The sequence below is a fragment of the Cupressus sempervirens genome, chromosome 2 (genome assembly GCF_028749045.1).
Source record: "Cupressus sempervirens isolate cs-2001-9-10 chromosome 2, ASM2874904v1, whole genome shotgun sequence".
NCBI lineage: Eukaryota > Viridiplantae > Streptophyta > Pinopsida > Cupressales > Cupressaceae > Cupressus > Cupressus sempervirens.
The window spans coordinates 459,398,107-459,415,813 of NC_143119.1; the positions used below are offsets into that span (position 1 = coordinate 459,398,107).

General features: G+C 36.1%; 1 protein-coding gene across 12 annotated transcripts in view; it reads left to right on the forward strand.

Annotated features, from left to right (window-relative positions):
* The first annotated feature begins 8,563 nt into the window (after nt 1–8,563).
* LOC149573034 (uncharacterized) overlaps nt 8,564–17,707 on the forward strand; it is a 155,564-nt gene continuing 146,420 nt past the window's right edge. For 7 of the 12 annotated variants that reach the window (XR_016360009.1, XR_016360010.1, XM_089814195.1 and 4 more), the window contains exon 1: nt 8,797–8,931. Coding sequence is in view for 3 of the 12 variants with exons in the window: in XM_089814198.1 (XP_089670324.1) it covers nt 8,800–8,931 (132 nt within the window). In the remaining 9 variants the exon portion in view is untranslated. Of the gene's footprint in view, nt 8,932–17,707 lie in introns of all 12 variants that reach the window. The other 5 variants (XM_089814198.1, XM_089814199.1, XM_089814204.1 and 2 more) reach the window with 2 other exon arrangements.

Genomic DNA, 17,707 nt, shown 5'->3' on the forward strand with positions numbered 1-17,707 from the left:
CAAAACCCCATGGTTTACTGATATTGGTAATTACTTTGTTACTTGCAAGTTTCTAACTTGCTTCTCTTCAAGAGAATGATGAAATATAATGGGGATTAGTGGAAAATATATGTGGATTAACGATTTACTTTTTTTGCACTAGTATTGATATTGTCATGCATTGTTGTGTTGCAAAAGATGATGGTTTTGATATTCTTCGAGATTTTCATTCTAAACCTTGTGTGAGTCATTTTGTAGCCCACCATACTACTAACAGAGTTTTTACTACAGGATACTATTGGCCTATGTTGCATAAATATTATAAAAGGTTTGTTCAAAACTGTGGCAAATGTCAAAGGATGGGTCATTCTACTCCCTCTAATGAGACACATTTACACCCTCAATTACCTATTAAACCATTTGAAGAATGGGGATTAGATTTTGCAGGACATATTAATCCTCGTTCTCAAAGTAGGGAGTATATTTTAGTTTGCACAGATTATGGTACAAAACAGGTAGAAGTAGTAGCTTTGAAACGTGCTAGAGAAACAAAAGTTGAGAACTTCTTGTACTCAGTTACCAGGTATGACATTCCATGTGATATTGTTGCCAATAAAGGGGTACAATTTACCTCCAATTTGATCAATGCCTTGGCCAAGGAGTATGAACTCAAGCATCACAAGTCTTGTCCATACCACCCACAAGCCAATGGGCAAGTAGAAGTAGCCATTCGAGAATTGGAGAACATCCTAACAAAGACATTAGCCTTGCATAAAAGAGATTGGTATGATCGCCCCCCTGAAGCTATATGGGCCTACCGTACCACTTGGAAACCACCACTAGGATTACTCCATATGAGCTTGTTTATGACAAGAAACTTGTCCTACCCATTAAAATTGATATCAAGACTCTTCATATTGCTCTTCAACTTGGGATGAGTCGTAGCAAAGCTCAAGATGCTCAATTGGCTCAACTTCATTTCCTTGCTGAAATGTGCCAAGAAGCTCTTTACCATGTAGAATTGGTCTAACAACATTGCAAACAATGGCATGATCATGTCATATGGCATCATACTTCCCAACCTGGTGATTGGGTGTTACTTTATGACTCTTGATTCTAGGACTTCCCTAAAAAGTTCCATACTCGATGACTTGGACCATATGAAATTTAGACAATTTATGATAATGGTGTTGTTCACTTGTGTATTGTGGACTTTGAGCATCGAGCTCTTCTTGTGAATGGACATCATTTGAAGTTTTAAGAGTGTCCTCTCTCCAAAGGGACCTTCTTTCTTGATATAGCTAAGGAGCTCACTGTTGTTCCTTTTGGCTTGCCCTGTGATTGAGAACACTAAAAAAAGTGCAATAAAAGACACAACATTAAAAACCAGGGTTTGGTGTTGTTGGCCAACTATGAGTTGAAACTAGTTCTTTAGCGACTCTTAGTTGCAATAAGTCATAATTGTGAAAACTGGTTTCTAGCACAATCAGGTGGCATAAAGTTGAAAACTAATTTTCCAATGGCCTCGTGTCATGATAAAAAAAAGACATAATGCCAAGGCTCACACATAATCTTATGCTTCTCTTCTACCTAGTGTGACATGAAGTTTCCTCTATTCCTGTCACATCTCTTTCCTTGAGACACTCTTGTTTCAGAAGTTTCCATTGTTTTAGGTTTTTCTTCTGTATGTCTAGCACATGGGCATCCTACTTCCTACCAGTCTTCTCTTCCACTAGTGCTCCTACTCTTGTTTCATTTCAAGTTCTTATCGTCGAGACTTTTTGTGGCTGCTTCATTTTGTGCCCTTTTCAGTTTCCATTTTTTCTTACCACTACCATGTATGTTTTTTTGTACTCCACCCACATAATTATTACCATATCCTTCATATATTTTTGGTGATCTTTTGGCTCTATTACACATGAATTTTGGCGCTGATACGCCTCTTATTTAACACTAGATTAAGGAAGTACTTTCTACTCTTACATCTTTATTTTGTGTACTTTAATTTTTTAATGATTACATGGCATGACCAAGATGGTTCAACCTTTTAGTTGGGGGGGTGATTCTGCTACATGTCATTTACTCATATTTTATTAATTAATTGTCCTCTCCATGTCATTATTCACCCTTACCGCATCATTCCCTCATACCTTCTTATTAAGTACATTTGGATATGAGAATTTGTTTTTATTATTTGCCCATTACTTTGTCATTATTGTTGCCTATAGTAGTACTTTCCTTATGCATTATCTTTCTCTTTCCTTCTAATAAAATTTTCTCCTTCCTATCATTTTATTCGTTGTCTCTTTCAGTTGCTATTGTTTCCCATTTTCAAACTTTTTTTTTGGCTTCAATTATGTTGCTTGGCACCATGGGAGGAAGCCATGTTCACTGTGAACTTGAATCTATGGATGAATTGAATGTTGTTGAGGAAGCTTTATATATCTTTGCCCATTCTAGTTGGGTATAGTTCTTTGAATGATTGCATGGGTTTGATGAAGAAATTGCAACTGAGTTTGTTGTGGGTTTCCAAGGTGAGAACACCATAGTGTGTAGTTTATAGTTTCAAGTTAATTTATAGACCGCTATAGTTGTTACTAGCCTACCTCAAATTGGTGATAACTATTTCCCTACAACATCATCTAGAGTTATGGATTTGAAGCCTCACAAGAAACAATTCCTTCAATTGGCTCAAATCACTGGAAAATATTTAGGGACGAGGTGTGGTTTGTAAAATCTTTACCAAAACCACGAGATGATGTTGTTAGATTCCTCATCATATATGTCAATTGTGAGGGACACTACAAGTATGTATTCGCCCATCATTTTCACCTTATGATACATTTAGGCTATGACATTCTTGTTATTCTTCCCTATTACCTCTTGTATTCTCTAAAACATTAATGTAACCAGTACCGTGAGGGTCGTGTTGATTCCCTTTCACATCATGGTTTGATTAAACTAATTATTTCTTGCACCCTTCATTCTATCCAACTTGCCCTAAAATGGGATGCTTTTATTGATCAAATCAATTTAGAAAACCTTGAATCTTCAGCCATTGAAAAAACCTTGAAATCTAGTCCCTTCAAGAAATGACATGCAAAGCCCTTGTCTTCTTCAAACCCCAAGTAGTATAATCCCTCAACAAGACAAAGGATAGACAAACTACTAAGAAAAAATAGGGAAACCAAAGCCCACATGCCATGGTTACTAGGCAGAAACAATGCACCCCCATACAAATTATAGGAGCTAGTTTTAGTTCATTAGTTAAAAGCTTTCAATTTGATTCTTTAGTGTGAATTAGAATGCATCCATAACCACTTGACGTACTATCTTCATTTATTGAGCAAATAACCACTCTATCTATCATTAGCTTATGAGTCCTAGATTGACACTTTTAGGGTATTTTCATCCAATTCATGTCATAAACAAATCTAACAAAATAGACCACAACTTTACCCTACAAAAGGATTACTTGGTTGTGCAAATGCAAGCCATTTAAATCATGCAATGACTCTTCAGAAACAATAGTTTCAACATTTTTGTCAAGTGTATTTTTAACTTTGTAGTTTCAAAAGATAGGTTGTGTGTAATCCATGTGCACGTAATCCGATTACATGAATCTTTGGTCATGTAATCCAATAAATCTTCTTTCTTATTTTGACTTAGTCAAGGTGGTTGAGTTTCTCCCATCTTTTCCTCCTCTTTTCTCTCATTCCTTTTCCTATTTAAAGTAGTGCCTTCCTTTGTAAATATCATTGTTTTTATATGCTAGAGAGCTCTACCAAACTTGTGCAAGCATAACTTTGATTATGTAGTATGGATTTGAAAGAAAAGTGAATATAAAGAGAGCATTTTGTTTCAAAAGTGTGTTTGAAAACAACTATGGTAGAATAAAATTTGAAGCAGTAATTGGAATTTAAGTTTATAGTCTTTTATCCATGTTACTATTGTATGCATTTTAGAACAAAAGTGAGTATAAGGAGCAATTGAATTTGAAGTCGTGACTTGAAGCAATTGTGATAGTATTGACTATAAGTTCTGACTGCAATTTATATTACTATCTCATATTCATGCAATTTATTAGAATTATAACTCTACTTCTTGAAGTCTATGTGCCCCAATGGTTGAGACTTACCTTTAAAAGAATTGCATAAAGGTCTATGTGCTTTATAGCCATTCTTATAGATTTGAAAAACTAGACATAGATCTAAGGCTATACACTTTTAATCAGCCAGTGAGTTAGTATTTGGGATCGATATCATTGTTTCCAACTATTAGATAGAAGTGTAGCTATAGAGATTAATCTTGTCCATTACTCACTCCAGGGGAGTAAGTGGATTCTTTTTTGAAATAAGAGGAGAGAATATTAGTAACACCCCTTTACAATATTCTTAACTTTTGGCTTACCTTGAGTTGATCCAAGAAATAGTGAGAAGGGGGATCCTTCCCTTTAAGGTAGGAGACACTCTATCTTACACGTTGTGGCTGGTAACCCTATTTTGTGATTGAATTTGCATAAACTATTAGTTGTGAAATATCCACCCAACACATTACAACGAGCTCTTCAAATATACATAGTTGAGGGAGAATGAACAATCATGTGATTGTCGGGCTTCATAACCCAACAATCTCCCTTGTGAAGACCAAACCACACAACCATGCACAACGACATCCCTTGCTTCCTATTTCAAGTTTCAGAGAACAAGGTCTTAAGAAGATCTCAAAGTTGCCAGACCTTATTCTAGCACACTCTGAATGAGTCTTCTCCAAGTCAAATTAGAATAAAAAACATCTTTACTTATGAAAAACTCAAGCACAAACTCTCCCATTAGTCCATGATAAAAAAAACACTATATTTGGTGGATCCAAAACATACTTTTTCTCCATCCACAACATGATCTCCTATTCCTGCACTCTTCTTCTCTCCAATACAAAATAAAGCATCTAGAAGATCACTATTATCTAATTCCACTACCCAATTATACAATTGCTAGTTCCAATATTTGTCCCTAAAACCATCCAAGTCTCCTTTCCACTTTTCCCCACTATAACAATGTTCCATGTTTGTCAATTTGTCTTCAAACACCACTACAAGATGAATATTGTCTAATCATCCAATTATCTTATCCTCAATTGATTTGATCTTGTCCTTTGTAGACAATTGGGTTTCTTTCTCAAATCTTAACAACCATGAAAGCATAAACTTTGCCTCATACCAGATGACATTCATTGCAAAATCCTTATTACTAGTTATTGCCACCAACTCATCACTGTTGTGTTGTTTGAACACATACTTTGTGATGCTTTGTCTACTGGGTCTGTAAGACACTATTGCAAGTAGGGCTCAAATCAGAGCATGTTGCTTTATTGCCATGTTCTACTCTTCCACACAAGCCCTCATGAGGGCCGACTCCAAATCCTCAATACTAGTAATTAAAATTTTGAGATCAACTCATCCTATGTTGAAATCACCTTTGCTATCAAATAGATCAAAATCTTGGTGATCTCTTTTTGAATCTTTGGGACTCCAAAACCTTTTTACAAGCCTCATGCATTCCAAATTGTTAGCAATAACAGACATAGTTTCACCCACCTTAAATGATGAGGAAATAAGTGGAGTGTTTCAATTGCCATCACGTTGACCTTGCCCAACACCCCATTTATTGCAAATTTGGCTAGGAGAAGGCTTACAACTAGCAAAAGACTCCATTTTTGTCATGGCAGAGTGTCTCGTATTCCAAACACAAAGCTTTGTCTTTGCCCAAAATCCACCTTATTCTCAACTACCTGCTGCACAATTTTTTGTTCCACATTCTTGAATGCTACTTCAACATTCAATGGACTTCATCCATTGCTTGTCTCATGTTCGGTATTGTTGCTAGGGAAAGGATTGTAAGATGGTGTGTGTGCGTGTGTTGAAAAACCACCAAGGGCTTCCTTCTCCTCTGGTTTATTTTGTGCACATATTGTATGTACAAAAGATTCTAAGGGATTTTTTTTGATATTGTCATCTTGGTTTGTATCGTATGGAAATTCATTACCACTAATTTGTGCTCTACACAAGTCTTTGTCTATTTCACCATACAATGGCATATATTTATTAATATGTTTGTATGTGGATTGTTTGGCGTATGATGCCAAGTACTAATGGCAAGTGCGCAAAGGAAAATCTATGTTTCCCCTAAACTTGGGAGTATGTGGCAAATTATCCACATTTGTGGATTCTAAGTTTGTGCCCAAGATAGATGACTTTTTCCACCACAATTTGTAATTGTGTGATAGGGAGTGCATTGGGTAAACCACTATTACCAACTATATTTGGTGTGAATCATGGTCCATTGTAAGAGATTAAATCTCCAATGCATTGCATATTACTTATCTCCCCCTTCAGGGAATTTTCTTCTCCTTTGTCCACCCTTTTACCTTCTTCTACAACGAACTTCTTGTTTGCCCATTCACTTTCTTCTACAACAAAATTATTATCTATCCTAGACTTTTGTTCTCTAGGGACATATGTACAATTTTCCAACTGTAACATCTTGTGCACTTTGATTGTAAAAATATTTGAATTGTCTAGTTTTAAGCTAGAAATAAGAGAATTCATGCCATAAAAGGCCAAAACCAAGTGTTTTATAGACTTATAGTCTTGTGCTACTTTTCTCTCTTTCATAATTCTTTCATGGCAACTTTCTTCTATTGTGCATCACCATCACCCATACACTCAAGAATTGCATTAAGCTCATATTTAAGAGCTTTTAAAATCTACTTCTACTTCAACTTCAGACTTATCTCTCTAGCCATACCACCAATGCACATGGCAGATTCTTTTGCTCTTTGCAAACATAATCTCAATCTCTACCGAGTTTAAGTTCCCAAGAAATTTGTTAATGATAGAATCAACTTCATCCTCTTCCATCTCTGCTCTAGCATCATCTTGGCTTTGATGCCAATTGTAAATGTAAAAAAATAGATAAATTAACAAAAAACAAAAATTCAAAGGAGAAAACACAAGAACAAAATATTTATCGTGGTTCACCACGGCTGTGGCTATGTCCAACATAAATCACCTATATTATTCAAATATCCAATACAATTATATAGGTTGCATACAACTATTATAAAGAGCTCTTTGGATATGAAGAGTTGAGGGAGAAAAAAACATTCATGTGACTGTTGGGCTTCATACCAAACAGTCTCCCCCATGAAAATCAACTAGCACAACTATGTACGATGGTATGCTCTGCTTCTATTTTGAATTTTAGAGAAATAGGCCTTGAGAAGATCTCAAAGTTACCAGATCTTGTTCCAACACATTGAAAACGAGTTTTCTCAAGGTCAGATGAGAATAAAAAACATTTTCACTTATGTAAAACTTAGGCACAAACTTGTCCATCAGTCCATAATAAAAAAATACTACATTTGATAGATTGAGAACATAATTTTCCTTGATCCACAACATATTTTCCTATTCCCTCACTTGTCTTCTCTCCAACACAAAATAGAGTATCTAGAAGATCACCATTATGTGATTCCAATACCCAACCATAAAATTACCAGTTCCACTATTGTTTTGTGAAACTGTTCAAGTCTCCTAGCAATTTTCCTTGTCTGTCAATTTGTCTTTTAGGGTCCATTTGGATCACGGATTTGAATGAAAATTGGAATCCAGAATTCTCAAAAATTTCCAATCTAGTCTTTGGGTCTACAAAATGAGAGTTAGAATTTGGAGAAATGTGGATTTAGTATCCCCATTTGACCCCCAAAACAAGAATTTTGTTTTCCCTCAAAATACTTGTTATTTGGAATTCCCATTTTAATTCCCATTTTAAATCCTATTTTTTGAAAATGAGGATTTCAACTAAAGTGAAATTTAATTGGGTTTAACATTTGGATGCCTATTTGGGAGCACCTTTTTTTGAAATTTAATTGAGTTGTAACCGAGTGGGACGTTTCAAGAAATGATACCCTTTGCATCTACTTTGGGCACCCTTTGAACGCCATTTTGTAAAAATTAGTAGGTGCCGCTTGAAGAAATTATAAAGATAATTGCAGAATTTCATACGAATACAATTTTTTTAAATTGGGGGAAAATTTTCAGCTATTGTTGCACCTGCTCATATGTTTAGATTAAATAAAATAACTAGTTCCACAAATATCTAATTTCTTTCGTCTTTCTTGAATTTTTATTTTGCAATGACCATCGACATTTTCGACATGTGTGGAGTTGGAAGCACCATGAACATGTCCTTGAACAAATTAGAGATATGAATCGTCTTTCTCACTGTAGCTTTTATATTCATTTTATTTTAAACCATGTATTCGTATTTTGAACCAAACATGCTTGGAATAAGAAATTCTGAATATCAAATATTTTTTGGTTTGGACCAAATAATCCCTAAATAAATTCTTGAAACCATAATATAGATTTCGAATTATAGAATCCCAAATCAAAGATTTTAGATTCCAATTCCTAAATCATATTCCAGCAATCAAACGACCCCACTCTTCATCATTTACTCTTCAACTAAACATTATTTTTATCTTCAACTAACATCGCTTTTTGACCTTTTGATAAGAAATTAAAAGCCTAATTCGATTTAAACAATCAAGTTCTAAAATTTTGACGAGATGATTTTAAGTTCACAGTCATAATTCATCCTCAAGATAAATGGACAAGAGAAATGCACCCGGCAAAATTACGACGCACCTACGTAACCAGCAATGCTCCATTGCGTATAGATTGAGGGAGGATGCAGAAGAGTGCAACTCTGCTTCCTTCGTCGAGGATATGAGACAGGTATTGTTTTGGATTTAGGAATGGGAAAGGGGAAAAGGAGCAGGGGGAGCTTTGACATCGGCATTAACACTCCCGAAGCTGTGAAATTACGCGATGTGGTCCATCAGAAGCTTTCAGAGTTCATGGGGGATTATCCAGATATGGTTCTCGCTGTAAGTCTTTTAGGGCTTTGCTTCCAAGAATCTGTTAAATTTCGTAGGAATGCTTAACTACTAAATTGTCAGGAGACAGAAGCGTCACTGCGTAGGATAGCGACAATATTTTTCAGTGGTTTTAGTTTCTTTCAATTTATGAGGTGGTTTTGTAAATTCGGAACGTTCAATCTTGGATAAATTTGTATTAGTTGATTGGTTAACAAGAAGTAGTAGGTCTAGGACACTGCCGATTTCCAATAAATTTGGAATAAATGCAATAATGAGACGTCGATATTTGATTCTTTCGTTCTAGTTAATTTTTATCTAACATTTTATCTAACAATTTATCTACCTACATGTTTAAAATATTTTTAAAGAACCATACAATTGATATGTTATTGCCGCCTTCAGAAGAAAAAATATAGTGGCCTATCTCTAGTAATTATGGAAGTATTTTGGATTAATTGTCGCTATGGTGGACAGCGCACTATTGGAACGAAGATGCCGGAAGTAATTAATGCCAAGAATTAAAACTCTAGTGAAATGAACTTTCGACAAGTAATTTAAAATTCTAATATGAGTGATAAAGCAATACTAGCAGTCAGTTCCTAAATCATCAGTATCAGCTGTTTAGATTACACACACTATCTTTAATTTAATAGTCTATTACGAATGATATGGCAATCGACATTAATTCGATCTTAGGTTTTAATGTGTTTGAGATTGGCTAATGTGCTGAAATCTGAGCATTCTGAGACAGATAATTGGAGTGAAAGCTAGCCTTACCTATTACTGGATCTGATGTCTTCCTGAAACACTTTGGCAGAGGGTTGGAAAATGATAGTCTGTGATCTCTGGGTCCTAGGACTAGGCCGTGTAGTTATTGCACTTTAGTCTGCTATAAAATTTGAGCTTCGGTATCTTCTGAAGCTGTTTGCTGACAAGTTTACCTGCTTTTAAGAAAGGGTGGTGCTGAAAACCACTTTTTGTGGTGTTGCCCACATTTTTACTCTAGCCTTGTTTAATCATTTTACTTAATACAAGTAAACCCCCCAAGGGAGTCTTGAACCTTGAACTTGAACCAAGTGGTTCCGTAGTTCAAAGGTTCAAAGCTATCTATACTTCATGTTAGGTATTTTTGTGGTTTTCATTTTATAACATTCCCGAATCTTGAACTTGAACCATGAACCTCAACGGTTCAAGGTTCAAGGTTCAAGGTTCAAGGTCACACATTCTGTATGACCGACATGAAGCCTTGTGTTTGTTGGCGGACATTGGTGCTCTTGTATATGATTGAACTTGTACCTCAGGTTTATGTCAATTCAAAGTTTGAGTTTCAATAAAGTTCATTTCTGTTAAAAGTTGTGGATCAGGTCCGTTGAATGCTATGTCCCAACATTACTGGCAGATAAAACTTGAATCCTGAACCAACTATTTCATGGTTCAATGGTTCAAACCTCGAAGGCTTATGACTTATCACCCATAGACACGTGGCGTACTAGAACACACTATTCCTCTTGGTAAAGGTGATATGATGTGTGTTTAATGATCATTAGGAGAGGTTATGGCGAAAGGAGATTTTGCATGTGCAAAGGTAAATTCCTCACTAAGATGTTATGACAATCGGTCAAATTAGTATCTCTCCCTATCTTTCAGCATGCATGTCATTCAATTGAGTTGTCATAAAATCCCATTTTATGGTAAGTGCCATTATTTCTCGAAAGAAGCTTGATGATGTGTCTGCTCAGAGTTGAAGGTGAATAGCAAGTAGTGTTCGCGTTAGGGGATTTTTGTGAATTAAACCACAGTGAGTCTACATTTCTTACCCGAATCCTCTATTTGAGTTTTTCTTTCAGCATTTTTAAAGCTTGTCTGGTTTCTTTTCGTACCTTGTTTAGCTCTGCAAGTTAGAACCTGCACATTTCCATGGCTGCCCTTTTGCCCTAAGTTGCCAAAAGAAAAAGAAACCTGGACCTTTAATGAGCTTCTTACCAGAATTAGGGGATACAACTCTTGTGGATGAGGAAATTGAAAAGTTAGTAGCTAGATTCAAGAATATCCGACGTGGGTCCATAGCTGAAAGAGTGTCTGCAAGTGGCCTAGTTCAAGCTGTTGGTTCTCCTGAAGCCATCCCTTGCCCTAAACTAGCGTTAGAATGTAGGGATAAGTATGATGCTGTTGAAGATGTATCCGAGATGATAATGGTGAAGTCCCAGTATATGTAAACCGTGTTAGTGTCATGGGAGCACTACGGATTCCACCCAAAGATGTGTATGAGGATTGGACTATCAGTCTGTCATATTCCCAATTTACGACCAATTGTTAAGATTTCAACAACACCATTGTTAAGAGTTGGTTACTGAAATCGGAGAAGGGTGGTTCTTGCCTGCCAAGATCCGTAACCAGGAACACATGATACCAGAGATCAGGGATGTCATCATATTTTTGAATAGAGCAAAGGGGAACCAACATGCCTTCTTATGTGAGAATTGGATGTTTTTCTTCGTCCACGCTGTGCTTGGCAAAGGAAAGTTCATCGATTGGGCCAAAATTATCGTGGGCAGGCTTTATGAAGAGCTTTCACAGGTATCAAGAATTGCAGGTTTCTACATGTCTTATTTATTTTATGTCCTAGCCTATTGCAGATAATGGGAAGGCTTACCCCACAAAATTTGGGTTGATAATATGGCTATATATGACTATTACCCATTGTTGCAAAATAAAAGAAACCTTGAAGGCTTCTGAAGGGTGCATGATGCATTTCTGGCTAAGTTAGTATTTGAACTGTAGGGAAGGGAAAACAAAAGATTGTTTGAAGAGGCCATGCAATTGATTACAATTTATGGTAGCTTCTTTATACAATTCCCTAAATTCACTTACCTAAGAGTTAGAGGGTTTCAATGGAATCCATTTAAACTACCAAGATACTTTCTAGACAGGTATGTGTTAATCGAAGTATGTCGCCAAGTTGCTGAGGTAGACAAGAGTTGTAAAACAAGAAAATATTCCAAGTATATAGACTCCATCGAGTTGGGTCATTACTATTGCAAAAACATCCAAGGTGCTTACAATCTAAAGGAGGAATTAAAGACTATGAATCTGCAACCTCACTCTGCCAGGCCCAAATTTGATAGCAAGGGTTTTGCCAAATCCCAATTTGAACTTGACCCTTCATTTGCCTATGAACCTCATGTAGAAGATTACTGGGCAAACTATGAAGATGATTTTGAAGTGAGGAAGAGGTTGTGGTCTCGGTTTACTGTGAAGCAAATCATAGAGTTTAGACTTCCAATGAAAACTTCTGGAATTGAAGAGGCTGAGAATAAAGATGTTTTAGACGCAATGTTTGTGGAACAAGTTGAGGCTTTTCCCATATCCAAATTGAATTGGGACAAGCTAGAAGAGAATGACCTTCATGGAAGGATTGTCTCTGTCATTGACAGAACTAAAGAATGGCTTAAAAAGAAAAGACAGTTGAAGTCAAAAGGGACAAAACAACCCCCACAAATAGCATCAACTAGTTCTAGTTCAGCCTTTCCCTCTTTACATATTGATAAGTTGCACCATGTTCCTGTGCAGGTGATCAAGGTCCTGAACAAGAAGTTGAACCCCCGCAAAAGAGTCAGTTAAAGTTCAAATTCAATCATCACAACGGATTACTTGTTCTCAGAGCCAGAGAAGAAAGAATCAGGGGGAGGTTGTGGTAATTCTGGATAAGGAACCTAGTGAGGGCGAACCATTAGCAGAATCTATTGCAGAAAGCCTTACAAAAGTCATCGATCAGGAGAATAAACAAGTAGTCGATGACACCAATACTGCGAGTTCAGATACATTGGCTGTTGTGAATCCTATAGGGCCCCAAGCTCATCAGGTACAAGGTAGCCCTTTTGCCCCAAATTGGTTTGACCTTTCTATCAATAAAAAGAGAAGTATAATACCTGCAACTATTCCAATGCAAGACATGGTTGGTAAGCACCTTGGTAAGGCACCAAAGAGCAAGAAGCCAAAAAGTAGAGGCTATGCTTGAATGAGATGATAAAACAAGACTCTGGGTGGTCAATATTTACAAGCCTATCGATGATAAGAATCAAGATGGAGTCATGCCACTAGATTTTACAGTAGAGAGAACTGATCTTAGGCTGCTACCAGAGCAACATTTATGAAAATCTTCAATGCTAGCAACAAGCAGATTGAACATAGGATCTGGAAGGACTGGAAAGACAAAAGAGACTTGAAGCAAACCATACAATTAATGGTTGAATATAATCACACTCTCCAGAGTCCTGATGTGCTAGCTGTACTATGTAATGCTTCTGTAGTAGATGCTTCATCTCATGCCAACCAGAAGTTTCTAAATCAGGTTAAAAGGGACATGTCTGTTGCTAAAGTTTTTAATGATTGGGTAGATACAATGATGGCTAGTGGGGTAGACTATATTTATGAGTTTACTGAAATTAAAACATGGGCAAACAAAGTAATGGCCGAGATAGAATGTGAACTAAATGCATGGGAGGCAGTAAAAGTTAAATGGGATGAGTATATCATCTAGATTACCAAAGTTCAAATGCACAATATTGCCAAGTTCTTAGCAGATGTACTCAATGTAGCCATTGATGCTGACTTCCTATTTGTTGCAAGGTCTAATTTGGAATAGAGGAACATAGTCATGGAACCGGGGCTAGATGAGATTTCTGAACTCTTCAGGTAGATGTAATTCCTTAAGCAAATTTTGGATAATGACATCTAATGTATTGATGTCAGAATTATGGAGAATGAGGACAAGCCTGACAGAGGAATACAAGAAGTAATGGCATCCTTTCAAGGTAAAATGAAGATCATGAAGGAAATTAGGTAAATGACAGTTAAGGATTTCACCACCATTGCCACAGCGGATTCTATGATGATCATCTGCAGAGACCACCTGGAAGCATACGAGAAAAAAATGGACCATGTCCATAGAGTCAAGAGCATGTGAAAATTAAGGCTGAAACACATCAGGGTACTGCAGCAAAAAGAATTGATCGAGTTTGCAATCATGTACGAGATGTGGAAAGAAGCCGATGGTGGACTTCCAAAAAAACCAGACCAGTAAAGTGATCCTGCTGACACAGCTGGAAATTAGATAGGACTTAGGGGCTGATAGCCAATAGCATGTTTCTTGTTTTAGTTTGTTGTTTCAAAAGGTATGCTTAAACTTGTTAGTTTATCAACTCTAGTAGGAGTTAGTTTTAAAAACTGAATCTCCCTGCACGGCTATATTATGATGCTATTATGATTTTGGGAGGGTTGACTCTCTGGAGACTGAAAAGCTTTCGTTTTGATAATCTGGTTTTTGATCTGTGATACTTTTATGTATGATGCAAATAATATATGGAACCTTAAGGTTTTATATATGGATGTTTGGCTGGTGAATCTTATGGTTTATTAAATATTATTCATTGTCTTATGGGAATGGATGCTATATGAAGTCATCTTTTGCATTATATATTGGTTCTGTATTGAAAACAACAGAGTAGCCTTCACTTGTATTGTCTAATCTTAGATTGTTTCATTATAGTAATCAGTCATGTGGCTCATTATTATTGTGAAATTTGAGTTAATCTTCAACTTGCACATTCTTTTCATAGTGATGAACTGAATGTTTTTACCTTATGCTTTCTGGTTAAAAGCATTTTCAGAACGATTGTTTTAAAATAAGATTTAATTTTGAAATCTTTCAAGTCAGGAAGCTGCACCTGTTAAAATGCAGAGAGTTTGCTACTAAAGAAACTCATTTGTTGGTGTAGGAGTTTTTCCTCAAATTGGAAATAGAGTAAAAAATTAGTCAAAATCTTCAAAGGGAAAAACTGTTCACTAACATGGGGCAATGTTATGTAGAGAGGGAAAAATGCTCGATTTTCTTGATGACAATATTGAAACGGACAATTTTGTTTGAAATGAACAAGGTCTGCTTATAGTAAAAGTTTATTGTTGAGTAGTTTGTGACCCAAGGTTGAGATTGGGTGCTAAATGTAAATACTTTCCATTCATATCTGATCTTTGTGAATAAAAATTACCTAGGATGATATCCTCAAAATACACATCCCAGACACACAAGTCAAAAGTCAAAACTTTTGGACTGCAATCTAGGACTACAGTCACATTCTGTTATTGTTGCGTGCGATATGGTAAATTTTGAATTTCAAACTACTTAACCAGTTATCAATCATTCATTCCATTCATCTTACGTGCAGAAGCAAATAACACAAACAAAAAGAGAAACACACGTAACACCAAGATTGTTATGTGGAAAATCCACTGAGAAAAAAACCATGGCAATAATTAAACTCCCTATACAAAGAACTGATTACAATGTTTTAGGCGAAAGGTCAAGGAGCCTATTGCTCATGATGAGGACTTGCAGACTAAGGTGCACAACCTTAGGATAAGATACAAAAGGCTTGCAAATCATTGAAGATCACTTCCTTCAGGGAAAGGTACCATACAACTGATTACAAGATTTTATGCTGATTGAACTGAATAGATGTGCATTCTCAGAAATGCTGATTAAAGTTAACTGTTGATTTCACCGCTCATTCATCAAAAACAAATTTCATCTCTGCTTATCTGTCCATTCACATGTTCACAGAATCTCACACATAATCACACTCAATTCTTACTTTCATTTTGGAAGGATAAACACGTCAATATATATACTACGGCGCAAATTGCCATCCATTAGGTCAACCTAATAAGATATAGTGTGTAACACATAAACTGTGGGCCCCAAATTCAATCTTTAAAGCACAATGAAGGGAAATAAGATGTGTGGGGCATCACACTGCATGGACACACCTTTCTTGTGATCCAAAATTATCTCCTTTATCGCTGCATGTCACTGTATGAACAAAAATATCTTGAGTCAACCCCCAAAGAATAAAACTGTTGATGCTTATCAGCCAAATAACCATAACAAGTATGGACCTCCTCAACCGTTGTGTATGGAAAAGATATCATCCCAAGACATCAACAAAGTAATATATGATAGATGCAACACCCGATCACTTGAAGGTGGAGAATGCAAAGATTTTCCTGTGAAAAAATACTTTGTAATTGTTACTCGGAACACTGTATCTTTATGCTGCAGACTGAATCATACTGCAAAACCTTAGATGTGTCAACCTTTGACATCTACCAATAACATGCTCCACCAGTAAGAAGAAATAGATCAATGCACCAAGATGCAGACCTGAAAGCAAAACACAGTCTAATAATAGTAGATTTCCTCAATCTATGACAGTGTATGGATCATGAAGCATCTTTGTTGATGAAGATGATGGATTTGATTTTAAAGAGATAAACTTTCTAGAGAGTGATGATAAGATGAAATAAGATAAGATGAAATAGGATTTGTTGCTATAAGGGAAGAAAGTCCTATAGAAGAGGAAAAAGCACTTGTACCACATGTGGAAAAGAATGTCATGTCCCCATATTTATAAGGTTTAATAATCAATTAGAAATGCAATAGAAAAAATAAAAATAAAAATATATAATATATATTGATTGATATAATCATACCGTTATAATGTGATTAATATGGTCAATACCATAATAAGAAAAGAAAAAGAAAAAATTATAATATATTATAAAATATATAATATATGTTATAATTTAGTATTATCAATAAATAAAATAATAGTTAACTAAAATATATAGAGTGAGCAATTATATTCTAACTTAACTAAATAGTTGATAAACAACTATCATAGGTATGATACAATAAAATAATAAATAAGTAATCACATATATTAGATATATTCTAAAGTATAAATATAATATACGTATCAAAGTATGATGATATGTAGATTAAATAATAACAAGTGCATATTTAAACAAACTAAAGTCACTGCCCAGGAAGGAGTCGTGACTCTTCCCAGTCACACAAACATATTTATGAAGAAGTGGGAGGATCATCACAAGGGGAAAAAGGGAGGAGAGGGAGGGGAAACCAGACGTTTGCCAAGGAGGTTGAAGGTATTGATGGGATGCCCTCACAAATCCAGAGAGGCGGGTACTCACACCAAGTCATTGGGTCGAGAACAAGTGGTTGAAGTCTGGAGAGACAACGGACATCAAAGAATCGATAGAACAGAGACTGATCCAACAACAGACAATGGAGATGCTACGCAAAGTAAACACAAGGAGGAATTTGGTAGGATAGTTTGAAGGTAACGTGAAAGATAAAGAACTAGCACCATCGGCCTTAGCAAGCAAGGGACTCCCGAAGTGTTCATCCCCAAATTATGAATCCATACACTAATAAGCCCAAAGCCAACGCTAAGTCACAAGGGATCGATTGGGACGAGAATAGCAAAGGAGTCAGTTGTGGCGAGACAAGTGTACATGATACTCAGAATACAAACAAGGGAGAGAGAAGAATCACATATAATAGTATAATAGGCATCTCTTATTGAAAGCAACGGGTTTGATATCAGTTTTTGGGAAGAATCTGTCAATCATAACAGACGCAGACAATACAATTCCTAGAGTAAGTCAACGTCTCCTAGAACACCAGAAATACACCACGATAGAGCTAAAGTAGTGAGGGAGATCAAGAAGCCAATCCAGGTGATAGAGATCACTATATTGGAGTTAGAAGTGAATACATTTAAATGTGGAATACACATTTGGAACCGCTAAGAAAGACATCTACAGACGAAAGGAAAGAAAGAATATCCATTGTAGGGACTATGGAAGCAACGATAGGTGATTAGAAGAATAAATCTGGGGAGAGCACTTCGAATAGAAGAGCCTT